Below are 24761 nucleotides of genomic sequence, written 5' to 3' on the forward strand. Positions count from 1 at the left end.
ATGTCCCACGACGCTTATACTTTCTGTGTCACTGCTCCTCGCTGGGTTGGATCCAGAATAAGTGACTTGCACTTAGGCCCTCTTTCCTCCTAGGACCCTTCCACACTACACATTTATAGTAATATGATTCCACTTTAACTGCATTAGTTGCACCCTGTAGAATCCTGGGTTTTGTAGTTTGGTCAGAGGCACCAGAGGAATGCCCTACCCGAAACTCTCAATCCATAGATTCCACAGGATGTTGCCATGGCAGTACATAGTGCTACAACAATGTGGTACGAAAGGACTCCTCCTCTTTCTTTCACTTTATGAAACTGATCTGAATAATTTGAACTATTTTTTATTTGTATTTTATGAAAAATGTTGGGGAAGTTGCCTGGAATGTATTTTGTAAAGAAAAGAGGTGTTAAAATTATTATTCTTTTAGGAACACCCCCCTCCTCCGAAATCCATATTAGTCATGACTTTGAATCAAGAGCATCCTGATTTTAACGGGAAGTGTTCAACAAACTTAGTCTGAACAGAGCCCTATTGTCAGGTCAAGTGGACAGTGAGCAGGAGGCCAGATATCCAAGGACATGACTTGAGAATGTAAGAGTTTGCTGACAATGAGCATACTGTTCGCCAAACACTTGCTCTGAAACTGCTTCCAAGAACACATGATAACCAAAACCAGTTGGATCAAGAAGTAAAAAAAGGAGAGTCGGTAGCCTATAAACCAATGGAGTTAGATTGTCATCACTTGATCTGCCTGCCAATAAAAAACACCCTATGGTATCTCTCCCACTAGCATCTAATGGTGCAGGCTATGCTCTGAGAAAATGGTGGGTCCAAGGGGAATGCATTTGTTGCTGTCTCGCACTGTAGAATGGATAGGAGATTCCACATCTACCTTCTGACACCAATATTTGTCCATGGTCTAATACTTACAGGAGACCTGTTCATCTCATCTTTTCACAGTGCTCAGATGCCAGCAACGTAAATATTTTAGATAAATCTGTAACAGACAGTGGTGAAAGCAGGACAATTGGAGTGCCCTGTTATAACATATGCTGCCTTCAATGATCTTTCTAATATGAATGCAGGTCCAGTTCAATCAAACTCCCTGTGACAGTTTATATTAAAAGGTAATGCTTCTTTGTGTGCACTGTACTCCTGAACCTCAGCATCCATGCAATTACTCTTCCTAGTTGCTTAGTTACAGCATCCTTAGACTTTGCTCTCATTACATGCAGTGTCTGTTTTGTAGTTTTTGAAGCCATTCCAAATAGAAATCACTAACAGTCAATTCCTAGGAAGTTCAACACCTTTTCCTTATGTCATGGTTGAATTGGCACTCTTTTATTTGTTGCCACATTGTTCCTTTTACTGCAAAGTATATAGAAGGTGATAAGTCTAATATAGTCTTATGCAGAATGAAGTTTTGATTCCAGATGCAATAGTTCCACTGTTAAAATAGCTTTTAAAAATCTAATTTCATTTCATAAATCCTTGGGCAGTATTACCTATCATTTTCATAAAATGGATGCCCAAACTCTAGGTCCTGGTAACCTTTAAAAAAAAAAAAAAAAGCACGGTTGGTCCAGGATTTGCCATGCAAAGCCTTTGACCTCTTCATACCCAGGATCTCCTATCAGAGAGCCTGGGACTTATTTCTCCTTCTCTGCCATTTATGTGTGCTGATCAGGCTTCAAGCCAGTTATAGATCTCAATCCACCAGTTGAAAAGCAACCTCATAGATCATGGATAGACCTCCAGCTGTTGTTTGGCTGCAACTCATAACGTTCCTCACCATTTAGTATGTTGGTTAGGGCTGATGGCTGCAGAATAATATTCTCACATCTAACTCAACTTTAGACAATGTGAGATTCATCTTGTCTTTAGCACAGTTGTGGCGGGAGGGGGGGGGTAGAGTTTTGCCTATCCAGATATTTTGGACTTATGGCCAGTGATAAAGGATGGAGGGTGTTGTAGTCTAAACATCTGGAGGTCTGTATGCATCCAAATCCAGTTTGAGTACAACTCCTCAGACATATTGACTGGAGATTATGGAAGTTGCTACCCAACACATCTAAAGGGCCCCTGATGGTGGACAGTGGCTCTTGTGCATTTTCCTGATTGAAATGTCTGCTGGTGAAATTGCAGCCTCTCTCTGATCTCCCTGAATAAGTACTAGGGAACCTGACATGGCAGAGAGCAATTGACCTGGGTTTTGAAGGCTGCTATCCAAATTATATATGTAAGGGGCAGAGACAACAGATCCGTGCCATAGTTGACTTCTCATTCACTGTAGCTTATACCCAAAGTGAGTGAGGCATCCAGTTAAAAAAAATTACATTTTTTCCTCTTTTGGTGCCACTAGCTGGGTACCAAATAACAAATCTAAAACCAAATCATCGTACACATTATGGATATATTCCTCTGGGAATTAAATATTTTGCATTCAGTGAGATCATGTCTTGTGAGTAAAGAGAGATCTCTTCCAATTCTATGGCACAAATGGATTAACAGAGGAAGAATCTGATTCCATACCTAGCAACTATTTCTCCTCTTATATAGAGTTTTATTTTCAGTCAGTAAGAGATGAGGAGAGGTGAAAACATTTTCTAGGGCTGAGTGAATCTAGCCTTAGGGATTTTTGTAAATCAGAAATGGGCAATGCATTTAGGTGACAAGATCTAAATGTAAATTCAGAGCCTCTCTGAATACACCATCCAGCATTTCATTCAACTGGATTTTTTATTTGGTAGTTTATTCACAACAAAACAAATGTGAAAGCAGGAAGAAGTGGAGAGGAAACAATTATTGGGTGGACGGGAGGTAAGTGTAAGCCCTTTATTTATATTGGCTTGGAGGAGGTCACAGAAGGTCAGAAAGCATTAATTCTACCTTTCAGAAAGGATGCTGTTGTTTTTAGTGTTATTCATGACTGACAACTAACATGATTGTGATTATGGGAATGCAATGGCAAGAGATTTTCAAATTTGGACACATAAAAAAGATACGTGAACAAAAAAACAAAAAACAACCCCAAGCAAAAACTTTTTTTGCACATAAACTATGTGTTCTAATCTGGACTACAAAAACAACCTAGGTTGTGACCCAAGAAGATCTCAAAAGAACAAAGCCAGGAAGGAGTTTCCCACATTTGGCTGATGGGTAGGGACTAGTGCCCTGCCTCTGTAACCCAAGCAGTGTTCCAAGTGTTGTAAAGCACAAGGGTGCCACAGTGACTTTGGCTGCATCCACACTGGAGAAATAACCCAATTTGGCACCACTTTAACTGCCCTAGCTCAAGGCTATGGAATTCTGGGAGTTGGATTTTGTTATGGGGCCCAGAGTGGAGCTCCGCTCTGGGCCCATCACAAACTCCAATTCCCAGAATCCCATAGCCTTGAGCCAGGGCAGTTAAAGCAGTGTCAAACTGGGTTATTTCTCCATGTGAATGCAGCTTCAGTTTCATTATCACTTTGCTAGGTATGGTGTTTGAGCACTGAACTAGTACTCTCAAAACTAGGGGCTGAATCCCTGGCTGGCCACGGAAACCCACTGGGTGACCTTGGGCAAGTCACACACTCTCAGCCTCAGAAAACCCTGTGACAGGCTCAACTGAGAGTTGCCATAAGTCAGAAATGACTTGAAGGCACGCAACAACAAATGCTGGTATCTGACTGGAATTTCTTTGGAAATTCAAACCCAGGGGTCTGAAATAAGAACCATTGATGCATATAGCTAGTGCCATAAACAACCTCCTTAAACAACTCTTTCATCACTCTTCTTGTGTCTATGTGTTTAGGTGAGGAAGGGGACTCACAACAGAACCTTTACTTTAAAACTTCTTTATTTATAGCTTAATCCCCCTTTGAAGAAGCCTTGTGCTGTTTCTGTGAATACTGGGATTTAGCTGTCTCAATTAAAACACACACACACACACACACACACACACACACACACACACACCAAACAAGCCAGGCTATCATTGCTGTTTGGAACATTTTCCGCTTTCCACTTTTATGAAGAGACAATATGAAATAAGACTTCAACAAAACCACACAGCATTCATGAGTCCCTTCTGAGCATTAATCTGAATGTCAGAAAGCTAGCCCAGTGGCTCTGCTCTTTGACATGGCACCACGCAACCATATCCATTGAGCAAAACTACAGGTTCTTGTAGAGATAGGGAATATCTTGCCAGCCCAGAATAATTATAAGTGCCTTTATATGCAAATCAGGGTGAGGAAGCTGAACAAAGAGAATCATGCACAAAAGAGCCGAGAAAAAAGGAGCAAAAAGAAGAGACAAAATGGAATCGTTTAGGAAACGTGTTCATTCTCCACAGGTTTGTTATTACTTTTGTAAAAAGAATGCAAATTTAGTACTCGGAAAGCTGCTGGAGTGAAACCCAGGAGAATGCAAGTGTTCGGTATTATCACAAAACAGGCAAATACCCTTATCAATGTCTGCATGCTGTTCTTGTATTGTTAGGGAACCCCCTCCAGGAATTTTTTTTTACAAGCCCATTCAAGTCCTTCATTTCTTTGCTGGAATTTTGTTTAAATTGGGGGGAAAAAGTGGGGAGAGAAAGATTAATATTCCTTCCAGATGAATGAAAAGAAAGATGAAGATGTGTGGGGAAAAGATTGTAAAGACCATGGTCACCATGGAGATTCTAATGGCACCACTGTTTGAAGAGACAATTGCCATCATTAGGCCTGTCATAGGCTATGCCTACAAACTAACTGTAAATGGCAAAAAAGCTTTAGGAAAACTTCATGAAATATTGTATGTCCTTAGTTTTTTGTGTGTTTTTTGGGCTTTGTGGCCATGTTCTAGAAGAGTTTATTCCTGACGTTTCGCCAGCATCTGTGGCTGGCATCTTTCTCTGAAGATGCCAGCCACAGATGCTGGCAAAATGTCAGGAAAAAACTCTTCTAGAACATGGCCACACAGCCCCAAAAGCCCACAAAAAACTATGGATATCAGCCATGAAAGCCTTCGACTTCATATTGTACATCCTGTTTCAACTCTCTGCTACCTCATACATTACTTTTCTTTTCCCCCTTTGGTACCACTATCTATTTTTTTTAAAAATCTTCCATTACAATACTTTCTCCACCTCTTTCATTTGTTAAGTGTTAGTTCAGTACCCTAATTTGGATGTTCATGCTATATATCTGACTGGCTCCCATGAGAATGATGGGCCTTCACTAGGATCCTGCAGGTATTTTATTATGTTCTTATACAAATCTGATGTTCTCATTTGGTTCATCTCATTTCCTGGGATATTCTGATTAAATAGTACTTCAGTTAACCTGGATCCATGGCTTTATGTGCATGGCATGTTGGGCAGGTTTTTATGGACAAGCAAAAAGTTTGCTTTTGTAGTTAAATCTTTCTTGTACCCAAGTTTCTATGACAGGTTTGATTTCTAAGAACTAACGTTCTGAATTGCTTAAACCTGTATTTGCTCCTGACTTTCCATTTATTCTGAAATCTCTTGCAAAAATTGTGAGAATCTTTTTTACATTTACTCCTTTTGGAAAGCACTGTTAACACCATTTCTGCAGCTAACATAGATGGTGTTTATCTATATACATTGTACTCATTATGACAATTGTATAATAAAAAAACACTGTCCATGACAGAAGTGACATGCCATCTACAGATCTGAGCAGGGCATATTGTTACACAGAATCCAGGAGCAGGTGGTGAAGGCTTGAGCTTAGCAGCAATGTATATGTCACAACTACAAAGAGCTGAACAGCTGGCTCTGAATGATCCTGTTTCACAGCTAATTTGTGTACATGGATGTTCCAGTAAGCTGACCTTATAGCAACTTGCCTTCCTCTTGTTCTTAAAGTATAATGAGAAAACCTATACTCTGGTATAATAATGAGGTCACTCCAGCTTTAGAAATATGGCCACCGTAACAAATTCAAAGGTTGTGCCCTAACTACAGTGTGCCTCTGACACTACCATGCTACAAATCCCTTCAGAAATAGGAAATATTAAACAGTGCCTCAGTATGCAGTTCAAATTACAGTGGATTTATGGGCCATATTTGAAATGTTCATTTTCCATTCTCCCTTTTGAATAAAAAGACAGCAGATCTACCTACTGATTACTAAGCGCTTACAAACTCTGAGCAGAAGTAGAATCTTTCCCATCTTCCTTAATCTCCCTCTCCATTTTTTCTCTCCTTTGCAAACTCTTTTTTAAAAAGAAAAAGGGGAAAAAAAGAACAACTTGCCACTGAGTTACTATGCTAACATTTTATCGGCCTCTGTACCAGAGAACTGGAAAGCAGCCAATATAATAACAATTTTTTAAAAGGGATCTGCTTGTGTGAGGATTATTATCTGCTCTGGCTAAATTGATGGGAAGCAATTTTCTATATATAAACTAATGGGGGCTGAGACAGCAGTGACAAACAAGGAAAGGGATCTGAGGTCACAGTCAACAGCTCAATGAAACGATCAAGTGCATCAGCTGTGAAAAAGCCATAACATTTGTGAAAAAGGTATGCTGCAGTGACAGTCATTGGGAAGAAAATTCAGTAATGTAACTGACTTTATACCAGGGGTGGGCTTTCTGTGGCTCTCTTGATAGGTTTCCTAACCAGCAAAGCAAGAGGTGAGGGACTCTGGCAGTTACAGTTCAACACCTTGGGGAGGCACACCATTCCTACTCCTGATTTACACAAATCTTTGATGTGAAACCATGTTGAATATGGGGTATAATTCTGATTTCAGCATCTCAATGAAGATATTGTTGAGCTGGAGGGGTGGCAGAAAAAGAGAACCAAGAAAGGCTTTGGGTTCTTCCAAATTAGTGCAAAGAAGTGCAAAAGGTCTCAGAGCAGAATTCCTTGCTTATTTCTGGTTGGTGCTTCTTCATGTTGCTTCCAGATCCATACAGTCTCTTTAACTTTATTAAAAAGTTCTTTTGGATATTTTTGTTGTAGTGGTTGTGATACATCCTGGCCATTTATTAATTTATTTATTTTGGCCCCGTCCTCTGGGTGGAAATAAAATGTTGCCATTAGTGCTGGGAATTGTCAGTGAATGGTCTGGGACAATGCAAATGTCATCTAGTTATCTCTTTAAAAAATATGCTCAAGAACAGCTAAAATAAGCATCCTGCAGAAAACATTTACTTCATCTGGAGAACTGCTTAGATCACTTCACCAAAACTAGTCCAGGATAGTAATAAAAACTACCAGGCAAGAAGAGCAGATGGCTACCACTGCCCTCTCTCTTGTCCTGCTTATGGGCTTCTCATTAGGCATCCAGTTGGCTATTATGGAAACAGACTGCTGGCCTGTCTTCTGATTCACCAGGGCTCCCCCCCCCCCACACACACACATTCATAGGCTCTTATTTAAATTACCGTATATACTCAGCTATAAGTCAGCCTCATGTATAAATCGAGGGCAGTTATGGATTTAATATTGCCCGTGGACCCTTTTTGATAAGAGTTAAAGTACAGTACTTACATTGACCCATGGATAAGTCAACCCAGATTTTTGGGTCAATTTATTGACTAAAATTTCTACACTTATTCATGAGTATATGTAGTACTAGATAAGGTGGAAGAAGAAGTTGCAAATGCTTCTTGCTTTCCAGCTCTCTACTTGACCTTCTGCAATCAGAATTCAGCCATCTCTGTTCCACTCCAGTCCAAAGTTCTATGTCCTCTTTCTGGGCAGCTCTGACGTCATATCTCCAATTGTCATTTGCACAGATCCGGTTACAGTTTTGCTGGCATTAATCATTCTGCCCTTCATCCTTCATCGGACTTGTGTGATTACAATGATCCTCTAATCTCTGCTGTTTCTTTATGTGGTTCCTTTCTTCTCTTTCTGTGGCTACTGAAATTGCTACAAGTGGCTGTGAATAAAAGGGTATGCACGTGTACATAGACACAGAATAGCTTTTATGAATTAATTACTTGGGAAGAAAAACATGTTCTAAATTAAGTAAATTTAAGAAGAATTCTATTCTAACTGAAGTGATAGCAACTTCAGCCGTAAGGCACATATACAAGATCACAGTTTTTATTATATATCAATTAGTTCTCGGCTCATAGTCATTAATCCAGTTAAATCCTGACCTCACAGTCATTGAGGCAGACAAGAATCACCATATCTAACAAGGATCAAAACGATGCAGAATCACTGCCCTGTCTGGGCATAGGAACGGAAGATGAGGCCACATTCAGGGTGACAAATCTGGAAGCTATGATCTTAATCATGTGCCTTTACATTGCGCAGCAATAGCTCAGTGTGGAAGTGTTAAAAAGACTAGAAACAGATGTAACAAAAGAACGTTTGTCTATAGCAAGCTACTGGACAGCCAGCAACAACTGAGATGTCATATGGGGATTAAAGATTTGTTTTTCATTTACATATACTGTACTCAAGCACTCTCATACTCTGGAAGCAATATAGGTCTTCCCCCCGTCTCCCTCTTTCTCTGGGCAAACTGAACTATTATTCAGGGAAGTAATTCTTCTTTAAATTAATCTGCAGATTACTGTAGTGTAGACAGGTACCCTGTTTACCACATACACAGAATCACAGAATCATTGAACTTTAGAGTTGGAAGAGACTTCAAGGGCTATGTAATCCAACTGCCACTAAAGCACTCCTGAAAGATATGGATTCAATCTCTGCCTACAGACCTCCAAAGAAAGACAGTCACTCTCTCAGGCAATCTATTCCACTGTGGAACAGTTCTTACAGCAAAAATGTTCTTGCTTTCATTTAGGTGGAATCTCTCTCTCTCTCTCTCTCTCTCTCTCTCTCTTGCTTTGAATACATTGCCTCATGTAATAGCCACTGAAGCAGCAGAAAACAAACTTGTTGCATCTTCTATATGAGGCTATCATATCAATTCTATTTCTTTTCTTCTCTGAACTGAATATATCCAGTTCCCTAAACTGTTCCTCACAGGGCTTCATTTCTCTTACCATCTTGATGCCCCTTTGGACACATTTCAGCTTGTCAAATTCAGGCTACGAAGACTGCATGGATGGCTTCCTCTTTCCAGGATGGTGATATCTCAAAGAAAATGTACCCCACTTTAATACTCAATCCCAGTTCCATAACTTTTGAGGCTTATACCTGTTTGAAATTTTATTTTATTTTATTTCTTTATTTATGCCTCCCAGCCCACAAGGACTCCCGAGGCAATGAACAAAAAAGCAGCTAAAATTGTACGAAGACAACCTTTTGAAAAAACACATACATTAAAATATAGTTGCCCCTCAGTTTTTGTGGGGGATCCCATTAGCCTCCCTAACTTCCTTTGGCAGGGATTTTCATAATCGGGGTGCTGCTACAAAGAAATCCATTACCAGTGCATATTAACCTGCCCTCATTGTTTCTATAATTTGTTTGAGGTTGTTTCATTATTTATTATGACCTTGTTTAGTATGGACTCCTGAGTTTCTGTGATGTCCCTGTTTCTGTGATGCAGGTCCAAGGGTACAGGAAACCTCTGCCAGCACTGCCCATGTCCCTCTTCCTGGTTATGGACTACAGTGGACCCTTGTTATATGCTGGGGTTTGGTTCCAAGATCCTCCATGGATAACAAAATCCATGGATGCTCAAGTCCCATTAAATATAATGACATAGCAAAATGGTGTCCCTTATAAAAAATGGAAAATCAAGGTTTGATATTTGAAATTGATACTTTTTCTGAACATTTTCAAACTGTGTATGCTTGAATCCGTGTATAAAAAATCTGTGTATAAGAAGGGCCAACTGTACTGTGCTGAGATGAGAACAAGGGCATAGTTGAGTAGACTGGTCATTTTCACTTGTTGGATAATTTTTTTAATAGATCAGGAGTGAGAAGCAGAAACAGACCCCAATATTTAATTATATGCAAGGAAGTAAAAAAATGGAGAAGAGTGCAATGCATAATGGAATATGATATTTCCATGTAGTGTAAGGAGTGCTGCCTCATGGTGGCTCATTTCTCTGCAGGGACAAATTCAGCTTCTTTTTTTCACAGGGAATTCAGCTGGACAGTTAAGAAAGATGGGAGAATAATCAGTTCATTCTGAGATGAGGTGCTGGAGAGGAGTGCTGAGAAATCCTGTGGTCAGCCAAAAAGACAAACAAATGGACCCTAGATCAGATCAAGCCAGAAATCTCCCTGGGAGCCAAGATGACAAAACTTAGGCTGTTGTACTTCAGACACATCATGAGACAGCATGATGCATTGGATAACACAATAATGCTAGGAAGGGTGGAGGGAAGCAGAAAGAGAGGAAGGCAATGGATGGACTCTATTAGGGAGGTAATGGGTATGGGTGTGCAGGAACTAAGCAGAGCAGTGGAGGACAAGGGGTCTTGGAGTTGTCTCATTCACACCAGGGGTTGAGAGTGAATTGAGAGCAGTTAACAACAACAACAACAGCAGCAGCAGCAGCTGGGATCCAAGCTGATGTGAGATAATTTTCTAGATGTAATAAGTAAGATCAAGGGGAAGCATGGGAAATACAGACCCACTTGGGATAAGACCTTAGCTCTCAGCCACAAGGCGAATTATGCATAATCCCTCTGAAATCTGTCATCCTCCCATTGCATCCAAGAGGGATTAAAATTATTTTGGAGGGATTCTTAAAAAGAACCAGAAAAAACTGTGGAGGCTCCCAGTATTTTAAAGTTGTGTGCATACAGCTGATGCAATCAGCATCTCTTAGTCATGAGTTTAGTAAGCGTTCACATAAATCACTTCTGAAAAACAGCAGGTGTACATAGAGAAGCAGCACAGCCAGGTGTTTCCTCCTCCAAGTAGCCATGCCTCCCAGGAACAATTAGGCTACTCTCTATAAATGTCTAAGTGGCCCCTAGCATGACTTCAGCAGAGGGAAGGCGTGGGCAGGAGATGTGACAGCTGGGCTTTTTGATGGGGATGGTAAGGAAGAAATATGTTCACTATCGCTTTTGACAAAATTAAAATTGATTCTACCCATAGCTCTTGACGGTAACTTCCCATATGCAACCCTAAAAATAGTTAGTGAGAGTGTGTGCAACAAATATTTGAAGAAGGAAACACATTTCTATTAAATATTTAATATTGGCTCTCGACAAGTATAAAGTGAGATCATTCTGATTTGACTGTATGATGACTACACACCTACATTTATGTGATCTTTACATGTTATACACACCAAGCATTTAAAAGAGTAGTTATTCAGAAATACGACACACGGATAATTAAAATGCATGTGTAAAATGCACACATACATTTCTGTATCAGTGCATGAACAATATCTAGAACAGAAAACATTTATTTTTCATAGAAGAAATCAACATACATACCCGTGGGAAAGAACTCATTCATTTTCTTCTTGTAGATTTTGTAATCAACCTCCAAAAACACACAAAAAATAACACGATCCATCTGTATGAAAAAAGAAGGAAAATTTACTAAGCAACACGTTTGTTGTCTTTGGACTACAAATATTTACCAAGCTATAATTTTATATTACAAGGTGAGGATTTTGTTTGTTTGTTTGGCATATGTTCTCAATATATCAGTCGGCCATTCACCCCCTGCATACACACACACTGTATTATCCACAGATCCAGAAAATGCATTATTTACACTGTTAGCAGAAAAGAAAACAGTGAACTATCCATCCATCCTGAGCCAATACTTTGTAGAAACACCATTGGCAGTAATTACAGCTGCAGCTCTTCTTGGCTGGGCTTCTACCAGCTTTGAATATCTGAACTCTGAAGTCTTTCCCCAATTTTTTTGGCAAAATTGCTCTACTTTGGGCAGGATGAATGAGGACTGTTAAAGATGAGGACATTCTCAATCTAAGGGTCCTTTGACATTATGCAACTGTAGAGCTATTATTCCACTTGAATGGCCATTGCTCCATTCTATGGAACACTGGAATTTGTAGTGTAGGCAGGGAGATTTACAATTCTCAGCCAGAGAGCTCCAATTTCTCAACAAACTACAAAATCTAGGACTCCATAGGACAGAACCATGGTGGTAAAAGGGGAATTGTAGCACTATAATTGTATACAGTGAAAGGGCCCTAAATCCCTTCTTGCCAAGAATACACTAGGTTGCCAAGGTTGCAGGTCATTCTTTTCCAGATCCAGTCCTGCCCTCACTCCCTGTAAGATCCACTTGGTTTATGATTACAGAGAGGTATGTGACATCATGGACTTTACATGAAAAATTGATGCTTTCTGTATTGGATATTATGGTAATAGGATAAGCAGCTGGTGGGAGTGGATAAGAAGATGGAATGTTAAGCAATTTAGAGAGTTGGTTGTGGTGAAGACAGTGAAAGAGTGAGGATTAGGGCTGAAGCATTCAATCAGGTTAAGGAATTAAGGTGTTTAAGGTCTTGTCTGAGCTGACATAGAGCAGCCTAGAGTATTCTGATTCCAGAGTTGCCCCAACTTTTCCCTGTTGCAAAGGCCCTCCGTTCAGACACTGGGTGACTGATCACATATGTGTCTTGCTCAGTTACCCGGTTGGTCCACTGTGCCAGTGGGTCACTTCACGTTAAGGGTGCCAAATAGGCTGGCCATCATCCATTCTGTTGACACCAGAACTGGCGTTTTGGCCATGTGTCATCCAGGCTCTCTACTGAGGATGGGGGGGGGGCATTTTATTGGGCCAGTGTAGACAGGACCTAAGAGTCAAAGGTCCAAAGCACACTGCAGAAATAATCCAGTTTGAGACCACTTTAACTGCCCTGGCAGCCAGGGTGGTTAAAGCGAGCAGTCTCAAACTGGATTATTTCTGCAGTATGTTTTGGACCTGAGTTGGCTAGGAGAAGAGTGTGAGTGAGACTAAAATATTTGTTTTAAAGGTATTAAACTAGGAATATATTTTGCTATGTTAAACTTTTGTTAATAAAGTATTGCTTTTGTATCATATGCTTTTGGTCTCTGGGAATACTAGTATTCTATAAACTGGGAATACTAGTAGTCTATAAAGATTAGGGTCAGATGTAGTGCCTGTGGGGACAGCAGTGAATAAAGAGGTGTGGTGTCTAGTGAGGATAGAAGCAGCATAATATCTCACATGGGAACCTTTAAGGCATCTGGGGTGCATCTATGTTGTAGAAATAATGCAGTTTGATACCATGTTAAGTGCTTTAGCTCCAGCCTATGGAATATTGGGATTTGTATTTTTAGAAGGTCTTTAGCCTTCTCTGCCAAAGAGTGCAGGTGCCTTTCAAAATTACAAATCCCAGGATTCTGTAGGATGGAGCCATGACAAAGTTGTGTTGAACTGCATTATTCCTACAGTGTAGATGTACTATAGGAGGTCCCCACAGCTGGTAGTCACACAGGTGGGACAGAAGAAAGCCCTCACATTAGAGAGCCCTCACTCTTGATGACTGCAATGAGGTGTGTACTAGTCGTCATGTTTGATGGCACTGCACATTTGGACAGAACCTCATACCCGGTTGAAAAGTAGTGAGAGAAAGGAGAACAAGCCTCACAGTAATAAACAAGGAGTACAAATTATGATTAAATCCCCATTTCATTAAACAGCTGCTGTTCATGAACCTTTGGACTTCACACATCAGTCCTCACTCCTTTCTGACATTTGGTGTTAAGTGCATGCACCCAAATGTTGGTCTTCCCTTTGGGGCAAAAAAAAATCTCATGGTGGCTGACATTTTTTCAGGCCTCAGTAAAAAGATTAATTGAGGGTAAGAAAATTAGAGGAGATCTTCTTTATATTCTAGTTTCTCCCCTTCAGATTCTAACAGTAAAACGTCAATTGTAAACTTTGTGATTGAGATGGGTGACATTTTTAAATAGATAAAAAAACTAGACTTGCATTTGTAAAATCAATTCATTGTTAAGAGTCACCTGCTCTTGCAATTTTGCCTTCTCTTTGGAGCAAGTGAGGGAAAGATATCAATCTATTTGGTTATTGCAATCTAGTATTTAGCAGATAAGGCATTAGTCAAATATCTGCCAGGGATACAAAGGGTTAAAGCAATGAACTTTCCATGTAGGAAATGTTTCTGCAGGAATCCTTACTCTGTTTGAAAGACTTTCGAAAACCTTTCATAGCATCATTATTTACACAAGCCTACCTACTCTTAATCTAGAGATGCCGGAATAGAAACAAAAAAGAGCAGCACAAGTCAGCCAGATGGCAGGCAGCAAAAACAGTAAACAAAACAGTTCATACAGAAGAGAAAGTCAAGGAAAGCCACTGCGTAAAAGACACAAACAATGCACAGCTACTAGTTCTTAGCAAGGATTCCTGGCAAGCTATTTCCTGTCAAAAAAGTTTTATTCAAAAGATTCATCAGAAGAGAAAAAAAGAAAAGAAAGCGGGGGGGGGGGGGAAGTGTTTCAGATTTAACTCTACATCTGTGCTATAATTTGTAAGTGTTGAGGTAGGCAAGGAACTGAACAAGATGAGCGGGTGGGCCACACTTTAGAGCTGCCATCTTCTGAGACTTCCTGGAGAGGAAATGAGGGGGAGTTATAAAATTCCCTGCTGAATCCTACTGTGGAGCATTCTGCTACTTCCCAAGCTTTCCAATACTTGGCATCGCTTAAATACTACTAGAAATACAGTGCATAACTAGTTATGACCACAAAAAGAATCTGTAGCCAACATGTTGTGAGCTGCAAGCATTATATGAAACTTCAGCACATCCCATCACTCTGTGGACTTGCTGGTCAATAGGTGGCTTCTCAAATGAACCCCATCCATAGTGACTCTATGCAGTGCGATGCAGGACACACACACACTGTCCTATCCACATGCATGATGGCCAGATGCCACAACCACAAAATGTAGGATATTCAAGAAAAATGCGGGACATTACAAAATAAAAACTCCCATATGAATGCAATTAATTTCTTATGGTTTATTTACAGCTACATTATATATACAGTGGACCCTTGGTATCCACTGGGGTTTGATTCCAGGACCCTCCATGGATAATCCATGGATGCTCACATCCCATTAAATACAATGGCACAGTAAAATGGTGTCCCTTATATAAAATAACAAAAACAAGGGTTGCTTTTGGGAATAGATATATAGATATAGATATATTAGTATTTTCAAATGGTGGGTGCTTGATCCATGGATAAAGAATCTGTGGATACAGAGGGCTGACTGTACTGTATTTTATTATGTACTCAACGTTATTTTTCTGATGAACTTATCTCCATTAAAATCATCCTTCCCAACTCTGGTTTTCTCTTTTGGTGTGTGTGTGTGTGTGTGTGTGTGTGTGTTAAAAATGATCTGCATTGGGGGTCAAACATGCTGAAAATGAAGGACATTTTGGAATTCCTTCCAATTGAAATGTGGGACATGTCTGGGAAAAGGAGGATGCCTCGTCTTCCTGTCCACATGCCATGCATTCTCACTCACTCCAGCATTTTCCTTCTAGCCCTGCTTTAGGATGGTACTACATTGCTTCTTACCACTCCACCCTTCCTGGAGATGCCAAGAGTAAATGACAATATATGCTAGACAATATGGATCCACTACAAGGGCTGCTGATGAGATCCTGAACGTGAAACCCATCTGGATGGACCTGGGCTCTTTCCTCTTCATTTATGCCAACTCACAGCATTTTGAAGTAATTTGCTGTATAATTTGTTACAAAACTCTCAAATTAAGTGCTATAAAAACCTATGTCTGTGTAGCCAATTCTGTTGCTCATGATTTTCATATTACACTTTTGTTCCTATGTGGAAATGGGGGAGGGTAGCTATAAAAAAAAGGTAAGAATTTGGTGGTGGTGAGGGTTAAAATGCCTCCATGTGCTTTGCTAAAATAAGGATAAAATGGCAAATATAAACATTACTTGTTACAGCGAAGCAGGATGACTATGCTATGCTATGTTGGATATTCACTCTTACTCCCCCTGCTAAGACGCACTTAATCCATTTCAAGTAATGGATGGAATCCTGTTGCCACACAACACTGACATGGTGGCAGCAGTAAGCAAAGATCCAAGAGTGCAGTAGCCATCAAGGAAGTCAGGCACTGGAGAAACAGGCTACCTGGAGTTAGCAGATTCTGTCAGCCTTTCCGTCTTACCACTATGTGACACCAGTAGAACTGCCTCACAAGCAGAGTGAACCAATAGGATCCTAACCACAGTCCCAGACCTGGATATTTCAAGGGCAAAATCTGAGACTATGGGATGTCCTCTGTTGATGCAATGATAATTAAACATCAGTAATTAAACATAATTAGGCCTAAATACCCGAAAGGCATCAGAGTCTGTCAGATCTTGGAAGCTAAGCAGCGTTAGTCCTGCTCAGTACCTGGATAGAAGCCCTCCAACAAATACCAGGTGCTGTAGGGTGTTTTTCAGAGTAAGGAACTGGAAAAACCAGCTCTGAGGATTTCTTGCTGATAAGAAAGCCCTGTGAAATTCATGGGTCATCATAAGTCGAATATGACCCGAGGGCAAATACACACAATTAGGCATCAATCACAGTTGCTCAGGGTATGCCACTCATATTTCTTCTAAGAAAGGCTGCTGCCACACTGCAAAAATAAAGCAGTCTGCCACCACTTTAACTGTCATAGTTCAATGTTGTGGAATTCTGGGATTTGGAGTTTTGTGAGATACATTTAGCCTTTCCTGTCAGTGAGCGCTGGTGTTCCACCAAATTACAAATCCTAGAATTCCATAGCATTGAGACATGGAAGTTAAAGTGGTGCCAGATTGCTTTATTTTGGCAGTGTGGTTGCAATCCTAGTCAGAAAAATGAGAATGTGTGCATACATGCACACACACACACTTTCCAAAGAGGTTCTTTCACCTGAGATTCCCACCTGGCTTGAGATCCAACATTTTCATATTAATGTTACTCCTCTCTGTATTCATATGTGCTGCACTTGTCACATCTCTCACCCCCCCCCCCCACACACACATACCCACATTGTAGAAAGACAGAGCATTGGAGACTAGGTCTGACAGCTACATTTATCACTCTTTCCCCAGGGCAGCAATTTCTTTTATTACCAACATTTTGTTTTCTTCATGTTTTTATTTCTTAATCATACATGAGCTACTTGCTTAATGGGAATTTTACTGCTGAATTCATTGGAACTCCAACATTTCATAAACAAAGTAAACAGACAGGCCCACAACAAGCTGTATTTATGTACCATGTTGTATGCACACATGCTGTGCTTCGACAGCAGCTTTTTCAAGCTTGCTTGATTTCACGATAAGGAAACTTTCCAGAAACTAAAGAGATTTCCAGCCCCATGAAACTTTTTAAGTGGCCCCTGAATATATAATCTATATGTGAGTCAACTCCTTCCAAATGTGTGAAAAAAGAGTCCTATTTTTAAGCATGCATAAAGTGCTGTGATGACAGCTCAGATCCTGTGTTTATCTGATTGAATGGCATGTGTTGGCAGATAGTAAATTGAAATTAAACTATATTCCAGCATCTTGCCAGTCAGGAAATATTTTATCCAAGAAACCCAGATAAAATAAGTTGAATTTAGTGTCCATGGAAAGTGCTTCTTTTCTTCACGGCTTCAGTCCCAAGTAAAAAACTCCTAAAGGCAGAGGCAGCGAGAAGAGGGTTCACTTGGATGCTAACTTACAAAAGCCCTACAGGACCCCTGTGGCTGGCCTTTGTCATACGCTTCTTATTCTAGTGAGCAAATCTTCCCTCTCTTGAGTTTTTGAAATGCCAAGTTGATTAGACATTTCATGCTTTCCTCTTTAACAGAGGAGAGAGCAAGGAATATGGAGACACTAATCTGACCGGGCTCATCAACAAGCCAGCGAGTGTCCAGCTACAGTCTCTGGTTCTTCCTCCATAGCCAAGGAGAAGAGAAACCAGTCAACTGAGGAAGAAGCTTAAAGGGGCTAAAACATGAAGGCAGTATGACTCATCCCCTGATTGACAGCCGTGTTTTTGGAGCTCAGCACTGACAGCATTTCTTCTCCTCCCCGTCCCACCCCCACCCCGCAGGCTTGATTAAATTTTGCTTGCTTCACGGCTATGAATAGGCAGATCAAAGAGGCCATAAGCAAAGAGCACAGCAGCAGAGGAAGAAAGAAAGTTCAATTGCATTAGCTTTTCACTTACAAGGCAGCTTCACAGCTCCAGGCTGCGGATCATATTGATCTTTTTCTTCTTTGGGGCCTTTCGTAATTCATGGGGTCCATTTAAGACTGGTTTTTGTAACCAGGCACCTCCCCACCCCACCCCGCCCTGCCACAAGCATTGATGGTTTTCAAGGCTCTGCCTAGCAGGATGGGGAGAATATATTTTGAGATGGACCATTTCCCGAGTGAGATCTTTAAATCCAGTAAAATTGAAACAGGCACAATGGCCCCAAAAGACTGGATTTTTGTGGTGTGCAGCTAGTATCCAAGGTTATTCCCTGAAAACAATGAGTGATGGGTAAATGAACAAGCAGATTTCTACCCCGTCACACACACTATTTCATTAGGAAATGTCAATATTTTTCTTTCTTAGCTAAAGGAAGGTTTAAAAGAGAAATGAGAAATGTGGGGCCTTCCTGTTGTTGTTGAACTACGAGCCCCATAATCCTTCACTGTTTATGGGAACTGACATCCAACAATGTCTGTAGGGCCAAACATTCCGCATCCCTGATTGAGAGAATCCTAGGAGGAAAGCCCTTCATAGTATTGTCGAAGATTACAACACAAAGATCTGGAGAGACAGCTTTCCCCAGAGAACAAACATGCATATGGCAGCTTTGTATCATATACCTCTCAGTTTCCCCATTTGAACACTAAGGGATGGGGTGTAAGAATACTGGTGCTTTTAGCCTTAAACTGCATAGGGCAATGCCTGATTTTTGTGTTTATACCAGGTCAACCTGGTCACCAACCAGTGATGTAGTGGTGTATTTTGACGGGCAGGAACTCATCATGACAGTCCCATAGCAATGCTCCCAAAGAAAGAATCCAAGTCCAGGCAGTTGGATTACTCCAATTTGAGAAACTCCAGAAATTTTGATTTTCACCAGGAGCAGATCTTTTTAAAGCAAAGGAGTCATAATTGTCATTTCACAAGATTCAAAGCCACTTCACATTACAACAGGAATAGCTCTACACCTCCCTCCCCAAGCCCGAAGCTACCATGAGGACTGCAGTGAAGGTGAGAGAGAGCAAAGACAGGAAGCAGGAATGGAGATGGCAGATTATGACTTTGTTCCTGTAAATAAGAATACCATGGAGCTTCAACCCTGCAAGGCCTGTCTTCATTACTGCCCATTTGGACAGATTTAAAAGGAAGCTAGAAAAAATTGTGGCGAACAGGGCTATCAACATCTACTAGTAAGTAATATGATCATTATTGTATAGTTGAGTGATTCCTCCAGTACCAGAGTCAGTGTGGCTCTGCCTACCAATTGTTGGAGAGCCCAAGTGGGAGGATTCAGTTGCTTTCTTGTACTGCTTAATAACTATGAGAAAAGAATGTTGCACTAGATAGGCCTTTGGTCTGATCCAGCAAGGCCTGTGTTCTCAACAACATATAAAGCAGAATGCTCTGCTTAGCTCTCCTGCTGACAGAGCCAGGATCCAATACCAAAAGTGATTCTATAAATGATAAGTGCATGGGATGAAGCCTGTGGCTAGATCTTCCTTCCACTGTAACATCTAAAGTAATTAACTTCCAAACACCCATACAGAAATACACTTGTTCCTCCATATTCGCTAGGGTTAGGGGCACAAGACCCCGTGAATATGGGAAAACCGCAAATAATAAAAACACCATGTTTTTACATGAGAGGATGCCTCTCTAGGAATCTCTGGGTCCTACAGTGAAACTCTGTGGTCAACGCTTGACAGACAATGACCATAGAACTGCACTAGAGGAGCTACAAATGCCTAGTAGAGTGTCCTCTCTAGGAATCTCTAGGTCTTTCAGTGGAACCTTTACTTAAAGTTGATCATAGAATTGCACTGGAGGACCTAGATATACCTAGAGGGAACATATTAATCAAATCCATGAATAATCAAATCCACAAATATCAAAGCCGCAAATATGGAGGGAGGACTGTATTGCTCCTTGCCAGAGGAGCTGACAGAGCAAATGGATGCATTCAACAGGAAGGCAAGGCAAGGCAAGGCAAGGCAAGGCAAGGCAAGGCAAGGCAAGGCAAGGCAAGGCAAGGCAAGGCAAGGCAAGGCAAGGCAAGGCAAGGCAAGGCAAGGCAAGGCAAGGCAAGGCAAGGCAAGACAGTAGTTAGCTCATCCCACCCTGATGTTTGGAGCACTGCTATCCAGCATGGTGGCTGGACATTCAGCGTGTGCAGGTCATACTGTGAGAGGTAGCCAGCTTTTACAGGCATGCCCAGGTAAGGGAACGGAGAGGTTAGAGGGAGCAAGCTTGGTGGGTTTCTGGGATTGGGGCATGGTTGTGGAAGGGTCAGGTTCATGAGGGAAAGGGAGTGTTTGGGATATGGGTGGACTGCATCCCATTTCTACTCAGTTTTTCTCCTTCTCCTTCTTTTCTTTCCCTTGTCCTGATTTGGGGAGGGTTGGTGAGACAGGCAGGAGGATGCAATAGGAGGTGGGCATGTCTTGGGGGGCTTGTTGGGTGGGGGGAGGTGAGTGCTTAGGACACTGTAGGGAGAGTGGGGGACATCCAGCTCTTCCTTCCTTCCTTCCTTCCTTCCTTCCTTCCTTCCTTCTTTTCCTCTCATCAAAATTAGTAGTAGAAAGTCAAGGAAGCTCATGGGGGCAAGTGGAAGCTCATGAGTGAGCAAGAAGGAGATTGGTTCCTATTCCATTCCTAGTGATACCCATGTGAGTTTGGCAGGACCCCAGTACCTTGCAATGGAGTTCAAAGTCTACTAAGCTATCTCACAATGGGGAAGGGAGAAACAGCTCACTAACAGTGCATTCACGCTGCAGAAATAATGCAGTGTTTTGTGAAACTGAAAGTTTCGTGAGACATTTAGCCTTTTCTGTCAGAGAGCTCTGGTGTCAGAACAAACTATAATTTCCATAATACCACAACACTGAGCCATGGCAGTTAAAGTGGTGTCAAACTGGTAAGCTTATCGCACGGTGTCCGGAGGCACGGGAACAGAATGGAATGGAACGAGGGGGAAACATGTGTTACCACATGGAAGAACACCACCAATGCCACCAGGAGTCCCCCCAAGCCATTCCCCAGCCATTCCATGGAAGTGATTTTGAAGGACAATTTTGAACTGTTCTTCAAAATCGGCTGCCAGGAATGACTGGGGAATGACTTGGTGACTCCCAGCAGCATTGGCAGCATTCTCCTGTGTGGTACGACACATTTGCTCGAGCTCTGGGGGGCTTTATAGTTCCCAAATTTTCTTTTCATCCAAATTTCTGTTGGTTCATGCCTTTATTCTGCTGAACACAACTATTTGTTACTTCCAGGTTCCTGACTCTGCCAGTCCTCTCCAGATTGCTAACCATGGCTCCTGACAACTGTTGTTTACCAGAGCTTGGAAATAACTGGTCATAAAACAAGCAACTTGCAATCAGTTCTTTCTCAATAACTAGTTGAGGAATAATGTCACTACTTTCGCAGTTCAACAGTAACATTTAAATTTGCAGAAATGCTGCCTTGTAGGAAGTAGAAGTATCACATGATTCAAGTGATGGCTCATGCCCTGCCTCATGCTCTTGCAGGCAAAGGTTCTTTCTCAGTAAGTAATGTAACTATTTAATACCTTTGAGAAGTATAAAACAGTTGCAAACATAAATAAATGAAATGCAGCCACAACAGCAACTCACTGGGAGCCCTGAACCAACTACTTCAAAATCAACTTTCAACATTATACTCCCTTTAACACGTGGCTTCATTTCTTCCCTCACCATACAGTATCCCACAAATTCCTTCCACTGATATTAAAAAATTATGGCTCTTGTTCTTCTGTGCCAATAATCTCTCTCCTTGCTATGATTAAAAGAGATCTGATCACTGGATATTATGCCTTCTTATCAATAACATTACATATTAACTAAGCATAATGCAGGGCTTTTCAGCTCTTGAAGCATTAAGACATATATTTTATGTACTATTTCTTCTCCCTCTCCCACAATAATAGACCTGTGAAGAAGTCCTGTGTCAGAACACTGCACATGTTGTTTATAGAACCCCTCCAATAGGTTCCAGAGAATGGGAGCTTTTAAAAAAATATAAACCTTATTAGTAATTGCACTCATCAACACATAATTGCTAAACCCAGAAAGTTGCTGTATCCTTCATATTTACCACATTTATAGTTGTTTGGGTTCAACGCTCACTGATGCAAAAGGGAGTCTGTTGATTGACTTTAATAGGCCCCAGGTCAGTTCTGATGTTTTCTAAATGTAGGCATCCCTTTATGTTTATAACATGTGACAAGCTAAATTATTAAGCATCTTAGAACTTCAAATATTTTAATGACACATTGCAACAAAATGTCCTATTCATTGGAGACTCTACCCCTCAATTATTGTCAATTACTGGACAGCAGACTGCACAACAAGAAAAGATGACTTTGTAAAGGGAGGGATTTAATTAACAATGGACTTTCCCAGTGCTTTAGATTTGGAAATAAAAGAACATTTGACATTGACTATGATCTGAACCTTTTAACCCAGATCTCTTCCTTCAAAGCTGAGTGATTTAAAACCTAGCTCTAGCCACTGCAGTATTAATGAAGGGTGAATCTACAGTCTCTTCTAGTCTAACGGTCTGTGTTCAAGGAGTCACTTCAGCCATGTGTCCATGGTACCATTACGTGAGAAACCATGGATTAGGAAAGTCATCTAATCCAAACCCAGGTGCAAGGTATACTATTCTGACTATTTATTTTATATATATAATATAAAGATCCTCAAATATAAAAACATGTTATTAAATACCAAGGCCAGAATCTTCCATCCCATAGTATTTTCAAATTCTATGTACAGTTGTGAAAGCTGAACCATTGCATTAATCATACAAACAAAGTGATGCTAAAAATGAAATAAAAAAATGCAAGCTATCCAAGCTGAGTTCAGTCTGAGAGGTACTAAAAGGAAGGGACACTAAAGTCATATTACAGATATATGCTGTCTAATGAAGTGCACCAAAAAAATTCAGAAGAATAACAGCATTTTATATATTTTTAAATACTAAAGTCAGAATCATCCAGGTCTTAATACTGCTAATTTCTGTGAGAGGCTGTGAAAGCTTACAGAAAGAAAATCAACTTATTTAAACTGTGGTTCTGGAAGAGATTTGTACAGCCAGCATGGGCTGCTAAAAAGACAAATGAATGGGTCTGAGATAAATGAGGCCTGTGTTTTTAGAGTTCAAGATGATTAAACTGTATTGTGAACATATCACAAGACAACATGACTCAGTAGAGAAGATCAGAATACTTGGTAAAGTGGAAGGCAGTAGGAAAAGAATAAGAATATACCACAGATTGTTTGTTTCAGTCAAGGAAGTCATTGTCCTGAGTCTGCAAGACTTCAGCAGGGCAGCTAATTACTGGGAATCTTGGAGGTCTATTATACATAGGGCTGCCATAAATCAAAGCTGATATGATGGAAAATAACAACTAAAACAATTGATTAACAACAGCAGCATAATAAACACCGTCATTACCACCATCATGCACACTATTGTATTCAAAAGTATACTGAGAAGTGGGGCCATATTCAGTAGGGAACATCCTTCTGACCTCACAAAAGTATCAAAAGATAAAACACAAGATGACATTCAAAAGTGTGTGATATTCTTTACCGAGCCCCATTTAATTCTACGGTCATTTCAAAGGGTTGTTTTTTACAGATCCAGTAATTTATAATGTTCTGATACTGCATGGAACCCTGGGCCACAATAAATCATGTTATCAATGCTGCTGATAGTTTTTCGCAATACCCCATCACCCAGGATGATTTCTGTATTCCTAGTTTTCTGCACAAGAAGGGGCAGAGTGGTACATCTGTAGACCACTTCGTTTGGTATATAGATCTATATTTACTTAGTGGAGTTAGTATCTGCCTTGTAGAACATCAAGAATGGCGACAGAATCAGTCAGAACCCTATCTTCTACTTTGGCAAATAGCATGGCTCCTGGCCAAAGTGGCTGATAGTTTCTGGGAACTGAGATTTTAAAAATTAACTTTTTAAAATTATGAGGAAGTCTCTCCATTGACAGAATTATGAGAAGGTCTCTTGAAATTGGAGTAGTTCCCACATCTATATCTTTAGACTGAAGAACTGAGGGTTCTTGCTGTTCCTGAGTCAATCTGTATGTGCTTGGAGGTGCCTTTTGTCACCATCTGGTTGCCTGGGCTCCCAACTCAAGATAATGGCATATTCCAAACAGGCGGATTTAGCATCGCCTCTCCACTTAACCACTCTTAGTACTGGACGTTCAGGACTTTTATATGAGAGAATGAAGAGGCTGTTTAATGATATTTTAGATATTATATTCAAATGGACATAGTTAAAAATAGATACACTCAACTTAATGAGGATTATAGACTTTTTATCATCAAGGCACATAACGTAACATTAATTTTACATCACATGTAGGACATAAAACTTCTTGCAGCATATTAGCATCTTATATAAGGCTACCAAATAGCCTGTATAGACTTGCATTTTCTCGAATACTTCATATCATGTGCCTTATCTCGAGCAGATAGCTCTGTACCTCATTCATAGAGAACCTTAAACACCTATGGATAAAACATACAGGCATTGCAATAACTGCAGCATCAGTTATATGTATAATAATGATAT

At 40.6% G+C, this 24761-nt stretch overlaps 1 protein-coding gene across 5 annotated transcripts in view; it reads right to left on the reverse strand.

Annotated features, from left to right (window-relative positions):
• The window catches only part of LOC149313515 (ADP-ribose glycohydrolase MACROD2-like), a 1160252-nt gene that overhangs the window by 161499 nt on the left and 973992 nt on the right, over positions 1 to 24761 (reverse strand). For all 5 annotated transcript variants that reach the window (XM_089519240.1, XM_089519238.1, XM_089519239.1 and 2 more), the window contains exon 9: positions 11337 to 11418. In XM_089519240.1, the coding sequence (XP_089375366.1) occupies positions 11337 to 11418 (82 nt within the window). The remainder of the gene's footprint in view (positions 1 to 11336; positions 11419 to 24761) is intronic.

This window comes from Sceloporus occidentalis, unplaced genomic scaffold, assembly GCF_023333645.1.
Source record: "Sceloporus occidentalis isolate IW3139 unplaced genomic scaffold, rSceOcc1.0.p SCAF_4, whole genome shotgun sequence".
In the NCBI taxonomy this organism is placed as follows: Eukaryota; Metazoa; Chordata; class Lepidosauria; order Squamata; family Phrynosomatidae; genus Sceloporus; species Sceloporus occidentalis.